The sequence below is a fragment of the Ascidiella aspersa genome, chromosome 9 (genome assembly GCF_963924565.1).
Source record: "Ascidiella aspersa chromosome 9, kaAscAspe10.2, whole genome shotgun sequence".
NCBI classification, from domain to species: Eukaryota; Metazoa; Chordata; class Ascidiacea; order Phlebobranchia; family Ascidiidae; genus Ascidiella; species Ascidiella aspersa.
This window is the reverse complement of record NC_139455.1, coordinates 4,204,934-4,221,413: the sequence shown is the minus strand read 5'-3', so window position 1 is coordinate 4,221,413 and position 16,480 is coordinate 4,204,934. Positions and strand designations below refer to the sequence as shown.

General features: G+C 37.3%; 1 protein-coding gene across 1 annotated transcript; it reads left to right on the top strand.

Annotated features, from left to right (window-relative positions):
* The first annotated feature begins 648 nt into the window (after window positions 1-648).
* Window positions 649-13,911, top strand: LOC146131965 (allene oxide synthase-lipoxygenase protein-like). The gene is made up of 14 exons (XM_083396733.1): window positions 649-707; window positions 1,172-1,364; window positions 2,220-2,351; window positions 2,916-3,167; window positions 3,795-3,882; window positions 4,921-5,077; window positions 5,858-6,112; window positions 7,024-7,216; window positions 8,030-8,110; window positions 8,491-8,609; window positions 8,978-9,097; window positions 10,271-10,405; window positions 10,629-10,727; window positions 12,641-13,911. The coding sequence occupies exons 1-14, from the start codon at window positions 681-683 to the stop codon at window positions 12,818-12,820; spliced, it is 2,031 nt and encodes a 676-aa protein (XP_083252859.1). The 5' UTR covers window positions 649-680; the 3' UTR covers window positions 12,821-13,911.
* Window positions 13,912-16,480: the final 2,569 nt, after the last annotated feature.

The following is a 16,480-nucleotide window of genomic DNA, read 5'->3' as shown; positions in this document are numbered from 1 at the left end:
TCTTGAAAAAAGAGCTCCCGTATATCTCAGCCTTTGTATACAATCCACAAACAAGTGATTTTTAACTGCGTTCGCCTGTTTTTTAATTTGTCATAGGGCTATATTCAGTGCGCATAACAAGTTACTTTGTTCACGTCAATTCGACACTTTATGCGAGTTATAGAAAGCGAGTACATTTGCTTGCTAGCTTACAGTCAACGACAGAGTTTGACAGGACAAGAAAAACGACCGTTTCTGATTTATATTAGAAAGTGTCTTAGTGGCCCAAACGTTTGAAGAAGAATTAGGTGAAGTTACCAGCTATATCATAGGACTAATAAAATAAAAATAAAGACCTCGGTTGTATCCTTTGTACTTCAATGTATAATTGATAGAAATTGTAGAATTTCATCGTTTTGATAGGTTGCTTTGGTAATCGTTTCTGTTGCTTTTCTAGCAAATATCATTGTCACGTATAGTCCTATCAAAATGTCACATTAGATAGGGTTAAACATTGTGGCAAACTTAATGAGGATTGCATAAAGAAGTGAAGTAAATACAATAATAACGCTATGCTTAAAACAAAGTTTCCATTCCATCTATACTTGAAAGGCACTTTAACATAGTATGACTATTTATATTTAATTTAATTTTTCGTTTGTTTTTAGTGTTTCACATCTTAAGATTTATCAGGTTTTGCCATGGAAGGATATAAATTACAATTCTCGGTAAGAAATTGTGTGTTTGGTGTTCTTTTAAACGAACGTAAACCGATTTTTTTAGGGGCGCAAGCTACTGAATTGTTTGCCCCGAACAAAATGTTTGCCAACTTTCATAATTTTTGCTGAAATGGGGGAAAACTGAATGGGGCGCAAAGCACATGACAATTCACGAAAGGGGTAGAATTTTAAAAAAGAACCACTGTTCTAAAGGTTTACTTTGTTATTTTCTCTTGTTTTCAAATACAGTTTTTATTGAAATGTAGACTACATAATTTTTATCCTACAAAAAATTAAATCTTATTACCAACTAATTACCTACAGTTAGGTAAAAGTCCAACTTGTAATGGGGCAATTCTTTTAAGATAATGCTAGCAGTTTGTACACGAGGCTGTTTTGGAAAATATAAGCTTTGATTTGAATGTAGAAACATTTATATGTTTATTTGGAGTAGATAACCATGCACTTTTCAGACGAGCAAAACATACCCAAAGGCTGGCACCGACAAAACGGTTCAGGCCAAAATCGTGGGCGACAACGGCAAGGAAACGTCGTGGAACACTCTCGACTATTTTTGGGAAAACGACTTCGAAGCCGGCTCGGTGCGAGAATATGAGATCATCCACAATGGGAAACTAGTGGGAGCACCGCTGGTCTTAAAGCTGCGTAAGTGGTTTTCTTTCTAAACCAGTGTTTCTAAATAATTTTTCGCGTCGACCCAATATTTAAAGCAGGAGTGGGCAAACTTTTCCCAGTCGCGGGCAAAAACCAACATAAAAACGTCGTAATAAGTCGGAGAAACTTTCGTTGTTGATAGTTTAAAGTCAGGGTAAACGTTATGCCTTTAGGCTGAAAATTTTTCGCATTTACCTAGTGTATTGGCTGGCTTGAACCGCGCGACGTAAGTTGCCCAGTCCTAATCTAAAGCGTTAAGTACAATAATAACGAAGCCTTATTTGATCTCTTTGTAAGGAAACAAAACGTAAGAAATTAGAATGAATCAGTACCGATAAAATAATATGGCCCATGTATTTGTACTGATTCCGCAAATTTCACAAACTTTGGACACATCATTTTTAGAAAGAATCTTAACAAATCTAAGCATATAAAATACTACCGCAGTCGGCTACCCAAAAAAATCAAAATGCGGCCCAACTTTGGGTCGCGACCCATAGGTTGAGAAGCAATGTTCAACGTATTGTTTCCATTAACAACCACATTGCTTTGTGCGAGCTGGACAACATATGAACGAATGCAAAGGGCTGTGGACCTGCGGTGCCGGTTTAAAATAACTCGAGTCCGATTCCAGCCTAAACAATAAAGTCGAGTTCCCAGTCAGACTCAAGACAATCGAATAGCCTTAAATTCGCCTTCCTCCTTACAGCACCGTATTTCGCTTATATGATGTCAAGTAACTTACAAAACCACAAGACACTTGGCCGGAAAGTAGTTAACCTTTTGTCATTGCAGCTTCATGAAATCGTCAAAACCGTCTTACCGTGTTTTGAACTATGATCTCAGGTCTCACAGGTTTCAGCTTGGACAATGACTGGCTCTGTGAGAAAGTTGTGATCACGTACAAAGGGGCAGAGTATCCCTTTCCAGTGTACAGTTGGCTTAAGGACGGTGAAGTGAGAATTGCCCATGGACAAGGTAATCTTCAATTTGTTTTTTCGCCGATAACGGTTCTGCGAGTCTTGCAATAACATCGTACCTGTCGCGTACTTCGCCTACTGATTAAATGCAGTCTGTTTTGGATTACACACGCTAGAAAGGGCAACCTTGTTGTTTAAGTTGGGTTTCTCTTACATGTTTTTTTGTATTATTAGAATCTGAAACTCCGCTGACGCGCATTCTGATTTTAGGTTTCCAAAATTGATTTTCAAAGTTTACCTGGCTAACATGCTATTTATTTCACTGTGTTTTTAAGTCTCCTTTTCGGTGAGACGTCGAAGTGTTTAGCCATGAAGATTAACGTGCTAATCGTGGAGCACTATTTTGCAATTCACATACCTCGGAGGCTCGGAGAAAAAAATTGAATGTCAAATGACTACATGTAATACAAAGCTTGGATTTTAGCTTTTATTACTATAGAATTTGTGAACTTGGTCATTTAATTTTCTGATCCTTTTTCGTATAAAATAAGCAATTAGTTTTTAATTAATTGAACTATAATTTTAAAACGCAATTTTTTTTTAGTTGTTTCCATGTTTACAGGCATCTTGCCACAAAACGTCACCCAAGATGTGGTAAAGAAGCTGAGATCAGATGAAGTTGCTTCTAACAAAGAAGTGTTCAAATGGAATCCAAAGCCGACTTCGGAAGATGATCTTGGACGGGGGATCAACCGTTACCTTGACGACAACGTCCCATTGCCGGCCGTGTACACTCGAACCAAAGGCATGGTGGACAGAAAGATTAAAACTGTCTTTGCCGTTAACTTGAATCAGGCGGCCAATATATTTACAGGTATGTGAAAAGGTACAAAATTTAAATTTAAAAGTACTGATTAACTGGCCAAAATCAACACCCTTTTCCAGTGTTTTGAAAATGACTTCCCAATCAAGTATTTGTAAAATACCAACAGCTCAAGTCAATTCTCAGTACAATTCATCAGTTGCTCAAGTCAAGTCCCAGTAAAGTCATTATTAGAGCAAGTCATTTTCAAACCAAACATTTTAAATACAAAACGTAAAAATATTATACATGTTCAACTTGTCTGTGAGCAATACCTTATGAGTAAAAACCCAACTAAAAAATAGCAAAACCCAACATATAGCAAACTAATTGTTTTCTGTGCATGAATTAAGATAAATACTCTTTACAAATAAAACTGCACTTCATTTTAAACCAAGTAATTTGCCCGAAATACTTAAGTCAAGTCATTTTGCCTGAAAGACTTAAGTCATTTGAAAACAGTTAAGTCACTACAACACTGCCTTTTTCAACTAAGTCCAAAAATTTTATCAAGCGTATAGCGACACATATATAGATTGCCATGATGTTGGAAATGCAGTTATCCGAATATCAAATTGTGTAGGATAGGCGAATACCTATTTGTACAAGATTGGTTAAAATGTATTTTTTTGCTATTAGCGATAGGCTCGGTCGACGAATTGGAGGACTACAGAAAACTTTATATAAACACAGGACTTGGACTTGACGACCCACCATTCATTAAAAGGTAAGCACTCCAATAAACACTGCTAGAAAAAAGGTAAATACCACAATATCATTGATTTTATACTCCACAGTATGCATTTCTAGTCTGGCAGGCTTGCATGTTTGCCAGACTTGCATATTTGCCAATTTGTAACACAACAAACTTAATTTCCCAAACTACCAAAAAATTCGCTACACACTTAACAATCTCTCGTTTTTGTGCCATGTATACAGTTTGATAATCACTGGTTAAAGTTAATGAAACATGTTCAAACATATGTGTGTTAACAACTGTGATCTAGCCCTACTGAAGCTGGTTATTGGCCATCGATTACGGCTTACGTAATAATGATATGGTACTGGAGATCCCCTTCAATATTAAACTGCTTGTACTAACCAGGGCTGCGGAGTCGGAGTCGGACTCGGGACTCGACGGAGTCGGTTTGTTTTGCCGGAGTCGGACTCGGGACTCGAGTAAGACCGCGTAAAACTACCCGAGTCCCGAGTCCGACGTGCGCATGCGCAGTATCAATTTTTTTAACTGTTAAGGCGGCAAAATGTAAGTTGTATAAGTGTAATAGCAAATGGTGAAATATTTTCAAACCTTGTAATGCGGGTGGATCAATTATGACATCAATGAGTGGATTGCAAAAAATCAACCTTAATTTAGTTGCGTAAATGGATAAAATACAGGCTGTAAATGGTAGAGTCAGAGCTGGACTCGGGACTCGATAAAATCTTACATTTCGCCGGGGTCGGACTGGGTTGTTTTTAACCGACTCCGCAGCCCTGGTACTAACATAATGTGGCAAGCATTGGCGTATCGTTGTTTCTAGACTCGCTCCTCTCTGAGCCTGTGTAGCTCATTTGGCAGAGCGACGGTCTCGGGATGACCGGAGTAATTCGAACCTCACAACAAATTAGTTGTTTTTCCAGCCTGTCTTGATTGCATTATTGATCTATAGATTCGGTATGTGTGCGAAAGCTTTTCGGTTTACTGGTTTAAGTCATTGATAACGCTTAACGAAAGTTTGCTTTTTCTTCATGTGTCAACCGAAAGATGGAAAACAGACGAAGAATTCGGGAGACAGGTACTCACGGGGATTTCCCCGCTTGCGATGGAGCGTTGCAAGTCGATTCCAAGCTACTTCAACGTCACAAACTCAACTGTGAGCGCACAATTGGGAGCCGGGAAAACTTTGGAGACTGAAATGAAGGTTAGCTATAGCAGTTAAGAAAGGCATTGTTTTGTCTACAGACCATGTAACTATAGCTTGTTATTTAAGGAATTGTTTTGTAGTTGGCTTCTGATAACTATGAATTGCTTTTATTGGGCTACATCAAAGTAGACAAAATATTGCGGTTTAATTTCTATTGATAATAGTCGACCTGAAATCTGTCAATGTTTTCGGTATGCAAGATAATATGTCTCAAATATAAAAAAGGTAAAGGTGACCTCACAATATGTTTACAACGTTCATAATCACAGTATAGACGTGAATAACAGATAAATAAATTGTTTCTAACATCGTTAAAGGCCCGTTTACCCTACAGCTGCACTGAGCTGAACAAAGCGTAATTTGCATTTAAATTCTATTGTTTCGAACTTTTCACGCTTTGCTAAACTCAAGCCCAGTGCAGCTAGAGAAAAACGTTATGTTTTGGAGCGATTTTTACCCCTAGGCTCAGCTCAGCGCAGCTGTAGTTAAAGCAATTTCACGCCCAGCTCAGCTCACGGCAGCTTAATGAGTGGGCCAAAAGTGGGCTTACAGTTATGAAAAGTAGGGTTTGGGTCTAAAAGTAAATTTACTGTTTAGGGGTTCTTCCCATACACCCTTTTCTTTACAACACCCCAAAAAATAAATCCATTGGTGTCAGGTCAGGTGAGCGTGGTGGCCATTCAATGCATTCAATGCTATCTCTTCTTCCAAGCCAACGCTGTGGAATAACTGTAAGCCTACTTTTGGCACACCCTGTATATTTTCATAATGTTGCAGGGTGAAAGACTGTTCATTGCCGACTATTCGTTCGCGAAAGATCTTCCACGAAATAATCATCCGGGCACCGGAAAGCCGTTCTACTCGGCGGATTGCGTCGGACTCTTCCACGCTTCCGAGTCGGGCGAGTTCCTTCCACTCGCCATCCAACTCGTTCCGAACGAGTCGGACTCGCTCTTCACGCCCGCCGACTCCGAGTACGACTGGCTGCTGGCCAAGATGTACTTTCGTTGCGCGGCAGCCTCTATGCAAGCGGTTAGTGCAAAATTCTAACAAGGGTTGATGTAAGAGAGGTAGCTTCAAATATTAGGTGAAACTTCCTATATAGAGATAGACCAATATATCGGCCGATATATCGGTATCGGTACATTTTAGCCGATATTCTTCACCGAAATTATGATTTAGTTTTTTCTTAAAATCAAATTAATTGCCTATTTTTAGGTGGGCAATCTTTTAGGGCAAACCTTTTTGTTTAGCATCAAACAGAACTTATGCTAAATAATATGTTTATACTTAATTATACATATAGGTAGATAAACTAAAATGTTAATTTTGACTTCCTTTCAATTAATGTAAATTTGACTCTGTTACAGGTTTATGTAAATATCGGCATCGATATCGGGTATCAGTTGGTAAAATCGTAAAAAATCGGTATCGGTCCAAAAAAGTGATATCGGTCGATCTCTAATCTTTAGTTTAGCTGTGTCAATTGGGGGTCCTTAACACAACATTCGCCAGCTAACCCTGTTCTAATGAAAAACGAAAACATTTAACAGGATATATGTTGCCACCAGGTATAGTAATAATATTCAAAAACAGCTCCTCTGGAACTTGTACTCGTTGTGACTACAAGCTTTCGGTGTCACTAACCCTAAAGTAAGGCGAATTGAATAGGTTGCCGCAACGTTGGTTAACAATTACAATGGCCAGAGGAGATGTTTTTGATTATTATTGAACAGGATTTTTTACTCTATCGAGGTGCTATTTCGTCACCAAATTTGTTTCACAGAACAAAACAGAACCCTGAATCTTGGGATGCATTATAGGTAAAACAAACACCGGATACCACTTTAGCATTGATAAGCCCTGGTAATGAGCCGTGGGTAGGCCAACCGTGGTGTAGCCTAATATTCAAACGAGTGAATGGCTTTTAATTCTTTGCGTAGTGGAACTATCACTTGCTGATGACTCATCAGCTGTCCGAGACCTTTTCCGTGGCCACATTCCGCAACTTGCCGCATTGCCATCCTCTCTACAAGCTCCTGAGACCTCATCTCAAGTCAGTATGCTACATCAATCGACGGGGAAGAAGGATTGTCGTGCCAATCGACTCGGTTGCAAGCAAATCGGTGGCTCTTAGTAAGTGCTAAAGGATTTCGGTGTTTTGAGGAGCACGTAGAAAAAACATAACCAGCAAAGATGATAGGCAAGTTCTTCCCAACCAATGGGTCGTGACCCTAAGTTAGGTGGCTGTTTGATTTGGTTGCGTCGCAGACTGTTGTTGTTCGCATGCTTAGAGAATGAACACATGCACACACAATACACATGTGTGTGTTACCAACTGTGATCTAGCCTTCTGAAGCTGCCTAGTGCCTATTGATCTGTGTAGCTCAGTTGGTAGAGTGACAATACCGGTATGACTGGAGATGGTGAGTTCGAACCTCATTGCAGGATAGTGGTTTTTCTAGCCTGCCCTGCATACATCATTGATCGACAGATTCGGTGAGTCTGCAATGGCTTTTCGGTGTGCTTAGAAGATTTCTCCAAAATCGAAAAACTAATTATAATGCGTTAGGTATACGAAAACGTGACTAATTTTATATAAATTCCATTTTATTACTGCTGATGTCCATGTCTAATGGTTCGTTCGCTTACAATAAATTTAATAAGAAAGTTGGACCGCCAAATGTTCTCTGTTCTACGTAATGTTTGGGTCGCCGCGAAAAAGGTTGAGAAAACTCACATAGGAGTTACACAATGAAAAGCCAAACAACCAAAACAGGAAATTATTCTGTTATGAAATTATCGGTATTGGCGTCTAAAGGCATTCTGTGATTGTCACCACAAGTGTCGTCTTAAAGGCCAGATCACAAAGTATAATCATTAATACAGCCATATATTAAAGTGTTCAACTTTAAAGGTATTTCACCTAACTGAGTTTCTTTTTTCCAGATGCAGCAGAGACTATGCGGTACTTTTACAAGAATCTTCACTTGTCAGATTTGGATATACCAAAACGAATTGCCTCACTAGGTTTGAACCCGAACATTCCAATAGCAACCAAGCTTTCCGAACTCGCTCAAAATGCTTGGTTTATAATGAAATTATAAAAAAAACTATGCAACAACAACATTAGATTGATAACGAATATCGCGACGAGACTAACAGCGGCCTCTAAACCAAAAAAGTTTGGAACTTGTACGTTATTCGGTTGTGCCAGTCTGATACCGATTTACTATATATATGTTAGCACTGTAGCGTCATAAGTAATAATTAGTGGATAATTTGGAATTTATTGTATTGCGTGTTTTCTGATGTGTTGCGATCTCACGACTTTCAGCAGCGTCCTAAAACCTTTTAGCTTTTCCGTTTTTCGCTTTCCGACTCCGACATGGTTGTTTAATTTTTTTCAGGTTTGATGTCAGAGGTTGAGCTTCCAAATTACTTCTACAGAGATGACGCTTTGCAAGTTTGGTCGGCTCTTAACTCTTACGTCACTAGCGTTGTAGAGTACTTTTATAAGACCGACACGGTAAGAAAAGAATGTCTTTTGTACAAAAAGTATTAATATTGCGCAATTTCTACTATCGCGTGATTCGGCGGTTTAAACATCTCTAGCTTTAAACCCTTTTAATAAACACTTTCCCCTACACCTATAGCTGCCAAATCAAATACTTTTCCTTGAAACGTATAGAGCGCGCCAATTGTGGCCACTTTCAAAAACGTGTAAATTATCATATTAATTAGGAACAATTATAAAAATATTAAAGCCTACATTTTTATTGAAATTACTAAAAAAACGTGTATTTTGTTCCAAATTTTGGAACAAACTTTTCGAGTAAGACGGTAAACATCAATCAATTTACTCGAACAAAACGCGTTAACATTCTCTGAAAAAAGGATATTTCCGGGGACTTCGAGTTGCAAGCTTGGGCATCTGATCTGGCGAATGAAGGTTTTGCTTGGCAGGATGGAAACAAAAGGGGAATGCCCGAAAACATCACCACCAGGAGTGAACTGGTAAGATCTGTCCACAGTGTGGAAGACAGATTTGTTTTAATCTTTGTAAATAGCGGCATTTGTCTAATTCTATATAGATAAATTAGGAGGCACTGTATAAAGACAAATTGTATTGAATCATCGACAAGCTTTCGCACAACCGTGCTTCATCAGGTCAAATATTTGTTTTGTGAAGCGTACATGTTAAATGATGAGGGATGTCCGATATATTTTACAGTTTACCCGATAGCCATAACCGATACGTTACACAAACTTATCCCAACTATGCCCGAACAAACAAAACAGTTTAAAGTGAAACGTTTATAGACAATTTTTTTAAATTAAATGGCCAAAATGCTTGAGCATTAAATGTTCAATTAAAAGCAGTTGTTCACCTCCTATTTTTTGATGAATTTATATGACTGCATTGGATGGCAAATTATGGCTAAAATTCCTTATGATAATTTGGTATCGCATAGGCACCGATACCGTCCTATAGTATCGGACGGGTAGTTGGCATCAGGGCTGCGGAGTCGGTTAAAAAAAACCCGAGTCCGACTCCGGCCAAAAAAATAAATCCCGAGTCCGACTCCGGCCAAATGTAAGATTTTGTCGAGTCCCGAGTCCAGCTCTGACTCTACACTCTACAGCCTGTATTTTATCCATTTACGCAACTAAATTAAGGTTGATTTTTTGCAATCCACTCATATTGATGTCATAATTGATCCACCCGCATTACATGGTTTAAAAATATTTCACCATTTGCTATTACACTTTTAAAACTTACATTTTGCCGCCTTAATAGTTTTAAAATTTTATACTGCGCATGCGCACGTCGGACTCGGGACTCGGGTAGTTTTACGTGGTCTTACTCGAGTCCCGAGTCCCGAGTCCGGCAAAACAAACCGACTCCGTCGAGTCACGAGTCCTGACTCCGACTCCGCAGCCCTGGTTGGAATCGGGTATCGGCTCTGATCCGATACTATCGGACATCCCTAGCTGCGTACCAAAGTTAAGTTTGACAGTTTCATTGTTTCGTAAACGTCCTTGTTACGAGTCACATACCAAAAATACCAGTCTTTTACAAATACTTAATGTTCGGTTTGATCGATTTCTGTTGTTTTTATTGTTATGCGTGTTTTAATTATTTGCTCGTGAAAAAGCGACACGCTGTTTGTTTATAATTGGTGTTAGATCCGCATCTGCAACATGGCGATTTTCACAAGTTCGGCGCAACACGCGGCAGTCAATTTCGGCCAAATAGAAACTTATCAGTTCGTTCCTAATGCACCTTCGGCCATGTTATTGCCCCCTCACAAGAGGGGAGAGGTGTGTACTTGTCTGTTTTTTTATGATACAATTTAAGAAAATTCTGGTATTACGGACCTAGAAATTTAACATTTATATTATATTCTGTGACTTTTAACCGATTTTCGTCAAGACGTTACAACGCTTTGTCTCACAAAATGCTTTCACTATTATCAAATAAAACTTAAGAAACATTTGACTGTTCTTAGTTAAGCTTTCAATAGCAGAACAATTTTTTATGCAGGCTAACCTAAAACGAATCTTGGACTCCTTGCCAGATTTTCAAGCCGGAGGTGATCTGCTGAGATTTATTTACAGTCTATCTCAACATTCCCCGGACGAGGTAAAAATGATTAAATATTACGGGTTGACACTGTGGTGATGACTTAAGTCAATGACTTGACTTAAGTGCACTTAAGTCAGTGGCTCTCAACCGCCGGTCCGCGTCAACTTTCCTGCCGGTCAGCGAAATATATTACAATTTTGTATCTCAATTGCAAAATGCAAGATGTTGATGATCAAATTTAGAACTTCGCCAGCTCCGTAATTTGTAGCTTTGTGACGTAACATAGAGATAATGCTTTACTCTGGACTTTATCTTACGTCACAATGCTGAAGTGTTGTGCCAAACTGTTTAAAAGAACGCTATACAGTTTGTTTAGGCCGTAAACTTTAAGACCAGCTGTATGTGAAAAACTTCAATAGAACCACGTATAACACGTATGATATAAAACCACAGCAGCAAATTGCTCATTAGATTGAAGTTTCTGTTCTTTGCTTTTAAGTTGCATACTTGTGTCGTAAATGAATTTTGGGTCGATTTGATTAATGAAGGTCCGCCGGTCCGCAAAATTTGTTTTGGAATTTTACCGGTCCGCGAGCCAAAAAGGTTGAGAACCACTGACTTGAGTCACTGTTTTCGACTTGACTTGACTTAACTCTTTTAGACAAATGACTTGACGTGGATTAAGTCATTGAGTCAAGTTAAAAAGAAATGTTTCCATTTAACATTTTCTTAAAAGCGTTGCAGGTAAAACGATTCGTGTGCTATCGTGTTGTTTTTTGTTAGTTGAGTTATTGCTTATCTAATCGTACAAGTTTTCCAATTTTAATGGTTTATAATTTTATTATTATATTAAGGGTTTGACTTGGAGATTACTTGCTCTAATATTGACTGAATCGGACTTAATTTAGGCAACCGGTGACTTGGACTTCAGTATTTTAAAATGGCTTGTTTGCAACAGTGCGAGTTGGAAAGTCTCCACTGGTAGTCGATTAGCTAGTTGAATAAAATTGGCCGATAACACCGAATCAAAACTAATGAGCAATATCAATCCATAGTATCAGTACAAATAAACGGCTTTTCAGAATTAAATAATTATTTTTTATTAATTAAAGCCGTTAAGTCGAAAATAAATAATGAGATATTCGAAAAGTTTAAAATGCTACCCACTTCTGTATGGGCTTTGATATACTTACTACGTCTTACTACAACATCCAACTATTATGCTACAAAAAAATAAACAATGTTTAAATTAATTCAAATACATTTACAACTCTATATAGCGTAGTTATTATGGTATATGCTTGCAAGTTTACGTCGTCCATAATTATCCTTAATAATATAGTATTATAGTTGGTATCATGACCGTATTTTATGACGATATGGTCAACCAAATTTTAAATTTTGTGCTGTTTGTGAAAGATAAAAAAATTATAGATTTATGCTTTTTTTTTTATAGATTTATGCTAAGTCGTTTGTAGTATGTTTCACCATGTATCGTAAAGTGCATATTTCAACGACTAGAGTAAATTTTAAAATTTAACTAATGACTTTGTTTCGAGCAGGGGTTCTTAAACTTTTTTTTACCGCGGACCCTTAAAATTGTTTTCATCTCGCGTGGACCACAGTAGGCAAAAAAAAAATTAAAAAATGACGTTACAGTACAAATAGACTTCATAAATTTGCTGATTTTGATCCAAAAATGTGAAAGTGAAATGGAGTCTAAATACATTCAGTGCAAAACCGTTTTATTTTTAATTAAATTGATTTCTTTAATAAATTGATTACTTAAACACTAATATTTCAATTAGACCTTCATGGACCCCCTAAAACTAGTTCACGAACCCCCAAGGGGTCAATGGACCCCAGTTTACGAACCCCTGGTTTAGAGAGACTCAAAAGTTTTGAATGAAGCTATGTATCCTAATTCCTAGTTTTCCACCTAAGAATTTTTTACGCTTTTTTTCCTGAAGATCTTTTTGGGCGAAGTCGCTGAGGAACTGTTTGTGGAAGAAGAAGTAAAAGCTATACAGATCGAGTTTAAGAAGCAAATGGCAATCCTGGAGGCCAAATTCAAGGCTCGAAATGCGATGCTCGATTATCCGTATTGGTACTTGCTTCCCAGTAAAATACCCAACGAAATAAATATTTAAATGCTTATAGTTTACTATTGAACAGGTAATGATAATTGAACTGTAAAAACTGGTAGGCCTAACTATAGCATTGCGTTTAACTTGTTTAAAATTGTCAAACTGGTCAGATAATTTTGAATACTTGTAGGTGAGTTAATGATGTATTTTTGCTATTTATTGAAATGTGTTAGTGCTCTTCAAATGTCTTAAACTTACCGCATTCGGAATAACCTAGACAACACAAGTGAAACCTATACACTATTATTTTGTACGTATACCGGTATTTGATTGACTAAAGTCTACACGGCTAACGGCTAAAGTCACAAGCTTGTACATAAAGTGATTCTTCAGATTACAACACAGTAGTGTTCACATTATTCAAACAGACGTCAAGTGTTGATTTAAATTGCCCCAGAACGACTGTACGTACCAGATAATACGTGTTTTTCTCAATATCACGATTATGGGTTCCACACGGGTTAGGATAAGTTATCAGTTTGGTTTACCTCAATTTTTCTCTGAAACCAGGAGCGAGCCAAAACCAAATTCAAATAGGTTTCGTGCTATAGGAAATTTAGTTGACCATTTTGTTGCTCAACTATGAATTTTTTAAGCATGTTTTACATAACAACTGTAAACCAAGGGCGGACCTAGAATATATTCCCGAAAAAACTGGGTTTAATTAAGGAGTTTGCTTGGTTTAGAATTGTAGTCCATATGGAGTCATCCATGATCTTAATGGGAAGGTGTTTTGAAAACACTTTCAATTAGTTTTAGTTGCACATTTGCGCACGAATTCGAGCAGAAACAGACTGTTTCTCAGGGTTATTTTACCACGAAGTCACATTGTGACGTAACTTTGTGATGTCATCTCTGAAAATTGGCATGCCCCTAAACTAAATTTCTATTTCCTACTCTGTAAAAACCGTTTTTGCTAAACATATTCATTGCACTTTGTATTATTCAAGTTTATATGTTTGGTTTCGCTGATCTTTAGCTTTTATTTTTTAGTATTTTGTTTTTTATTGTAGCCTGAATTCCGTATAGCTTAAGTATATCAACTGATTTGATAACAATTTTGCGTTTCTTCGTTTCCTACTGTGTGCGCATGTGACGACAAATAAACAGTTATCCTATCTTATCAGAATATGAAGTTGAGAATATAAAATTGGCCGTGAATATGGCTTTTATTTGATGTCATTGACGTTATCTAGTTGTAAGGGCGTGACGAGAAAAAAAGATTGTGCAATACTTTTATCAATGATGTCTATACATTTGTGAGTCTGCCTCAAGAAGTGACTCTTATAGAGTTTGGGTGTTATTGGTTAAAAAGTCAAATAGTTTAATAATTTAAGGCTAATTTTGCAGTGTATATCCTTTTTTGTATATTTTAACAATAATTTTTGATAAATTTGGTGGTTTAGTGTAGGGCAGTGTGGTTCTTAAACTGGGGGAGCGCACCCCCCTGTGGGAGGGGGGGCGTGTTTCAAAAAGTTGAAGAACCACTGGTGTAGGGTTACCGTGTTTGAACATACAAAATATCTGACAAATCTATCACGGTTTGGGTTTAATTTATTAAAACGAAACAACGGTTTCCAATTGTTTCACAAAGCCAGTGGTTCTCAACCTTTTTTCTTTCGTGGCCCATTTTCGTTGCACAAAAATTCTGTGGCCCAATAAATGTTGATGCAAAAAAAAACAACTATGAAATAGGTTTAGAACAAAAAACAGCAGAACATGTTTCAAAACAGATTATTTCTTTAATCGTGCATTAGTAAGATACTAGCTGCTGAACAAAAAATTTACATTCCTTCTAAATTCCACCCCAAGCCATTATTTCTGTAAAATTAAGTGTAGTGACACAAATAAAACCTAATTCTTTGTAAATCTAGCTTGATAAAATGTGGATATATAAAATTGGTCTGTGGCCCACTCATAATGTCCCCATGGCCCACTGGTTGAAAACCGCTTCACTAAACAGTATTGGTCAACGTAAACCCTAGTAGTGCTAAAATATTTTAAATGCACGTCATCGTCACTTATTGGCATCCATTTCTTGTCAATTTGTTCGCTGCATTAAACATATATAAGGTTAACTTCATCGCGCGTTGTGAGTTATTTTGGCCGTACTGGGCAGCTAGCCCAAGACACCTCAGTAATTCAAAAAGATCGAGCCGAACGTCACGCAATATAATACCCTAAACCAGGGTGTTTTAAACCCAGTCACGCAGATAGCATGTGGCCGACAACATCAGTATCTGTGGCCCGTGGAAACTTGTATAATTTAGTGATTTCCATTATTCGCTTACCGAAGGGAGGTTTTGTACAATGTTGAGTTATTTAGCACCTTAAACCAGAAAAATCTCATAAACAACAATAAAATATAAGATATTCTGATAACATGAAATGTATATTACCACTGAAGTTAATTGTTTAGAGTTTGAAAATATTGCTCTACTGCAAAAAATGGGCAATAAAACATACTTGCCTAGATGCCTGTTAGTCTTGTAACACCTTATTGCTGTAACCCAGCGCTTCTAAACTGGCAGGCAAAATAAAAACTATTTTGACCTATAAAACAGGTGCGCACTCAAGTATGAAATAAACATTGTCCTAAACAATCGACCAGACAGCTTTGAAACTTGATCCTGCACACTTTATCAGTCTCAATCAGTCTGCTTACAAAAACATTCTTGACCAAGCAGTGTGGCTTTCAGCCTTATACAGAAAGCTTACAATCTGCCCCTAGCTAGCTTTGTAACAACGATTCTTGCTTATTAGAGTAATCAATTACGTGTTTATTATAAGTAGGCTACAATGGTGTTCGTCTGTCCAGTTTGTCGCTGCACTAGTAGAATAAGTAGGCAATAGTTCCGCAAGTGAATCCTTGGTTGATTCACACACCTATTGTTTAACGTTCGAGGATCAATTTGAGTAACAACTTATAATTTCGGGCAAATTTGCTTTCTCGCATAAGCAGTCTTAGCTCGAGTTAAAGGACTAGAAAGACTTTCTGTTGGGCTTTGTGTCACATTCGTTAAAACTGCAGAATCGTAAAATGTGACTGTAACCCCACTGCTAAAAAACGATAAAATCATAGGCCTACATATACGGAAGCTATTCGATTTGCACTCAAGCGACCGCTATCAAATGACTTGACTTGACTTAGTCGTTTAAGTAAAATGAATTAACTTGTCTTACGTCTTTCACACAAATGACTTGACTTTGACTTAAATCATGTCAAATAACTTGGGTCGAAGGTGTTTTCATTTAACATTTTATACAAAAATTTAGCTATTTATCTCAACTGTTGCACGCACAACGATTATACTACTACATGTATTTTTTGTTAATTTTTAGTTGAACAAATAATAATCGGACCAGTTCACCAATTTTGATTTAGTTAGGCATTTCAGTGATTTGACATTAAAATGACTTTATCTACCGGTATAATAAATCGAATGAGACTTGAGCTACTGATGACTTAAACTTCACATATTATCTGAAAAGACATAACCTGCACTTAAATATTTCACAAATGACTTAGTTGGGACTTAAGTCATCCTAAAATGACTTGTTTACAATATTGATACATAATAATGCTAATAAAAACAATAAAAAAGTAGGCTACTCCTAAAGTGCATCAAACCTAGTTCTTTGTTTTCACACAATATTGTTTTT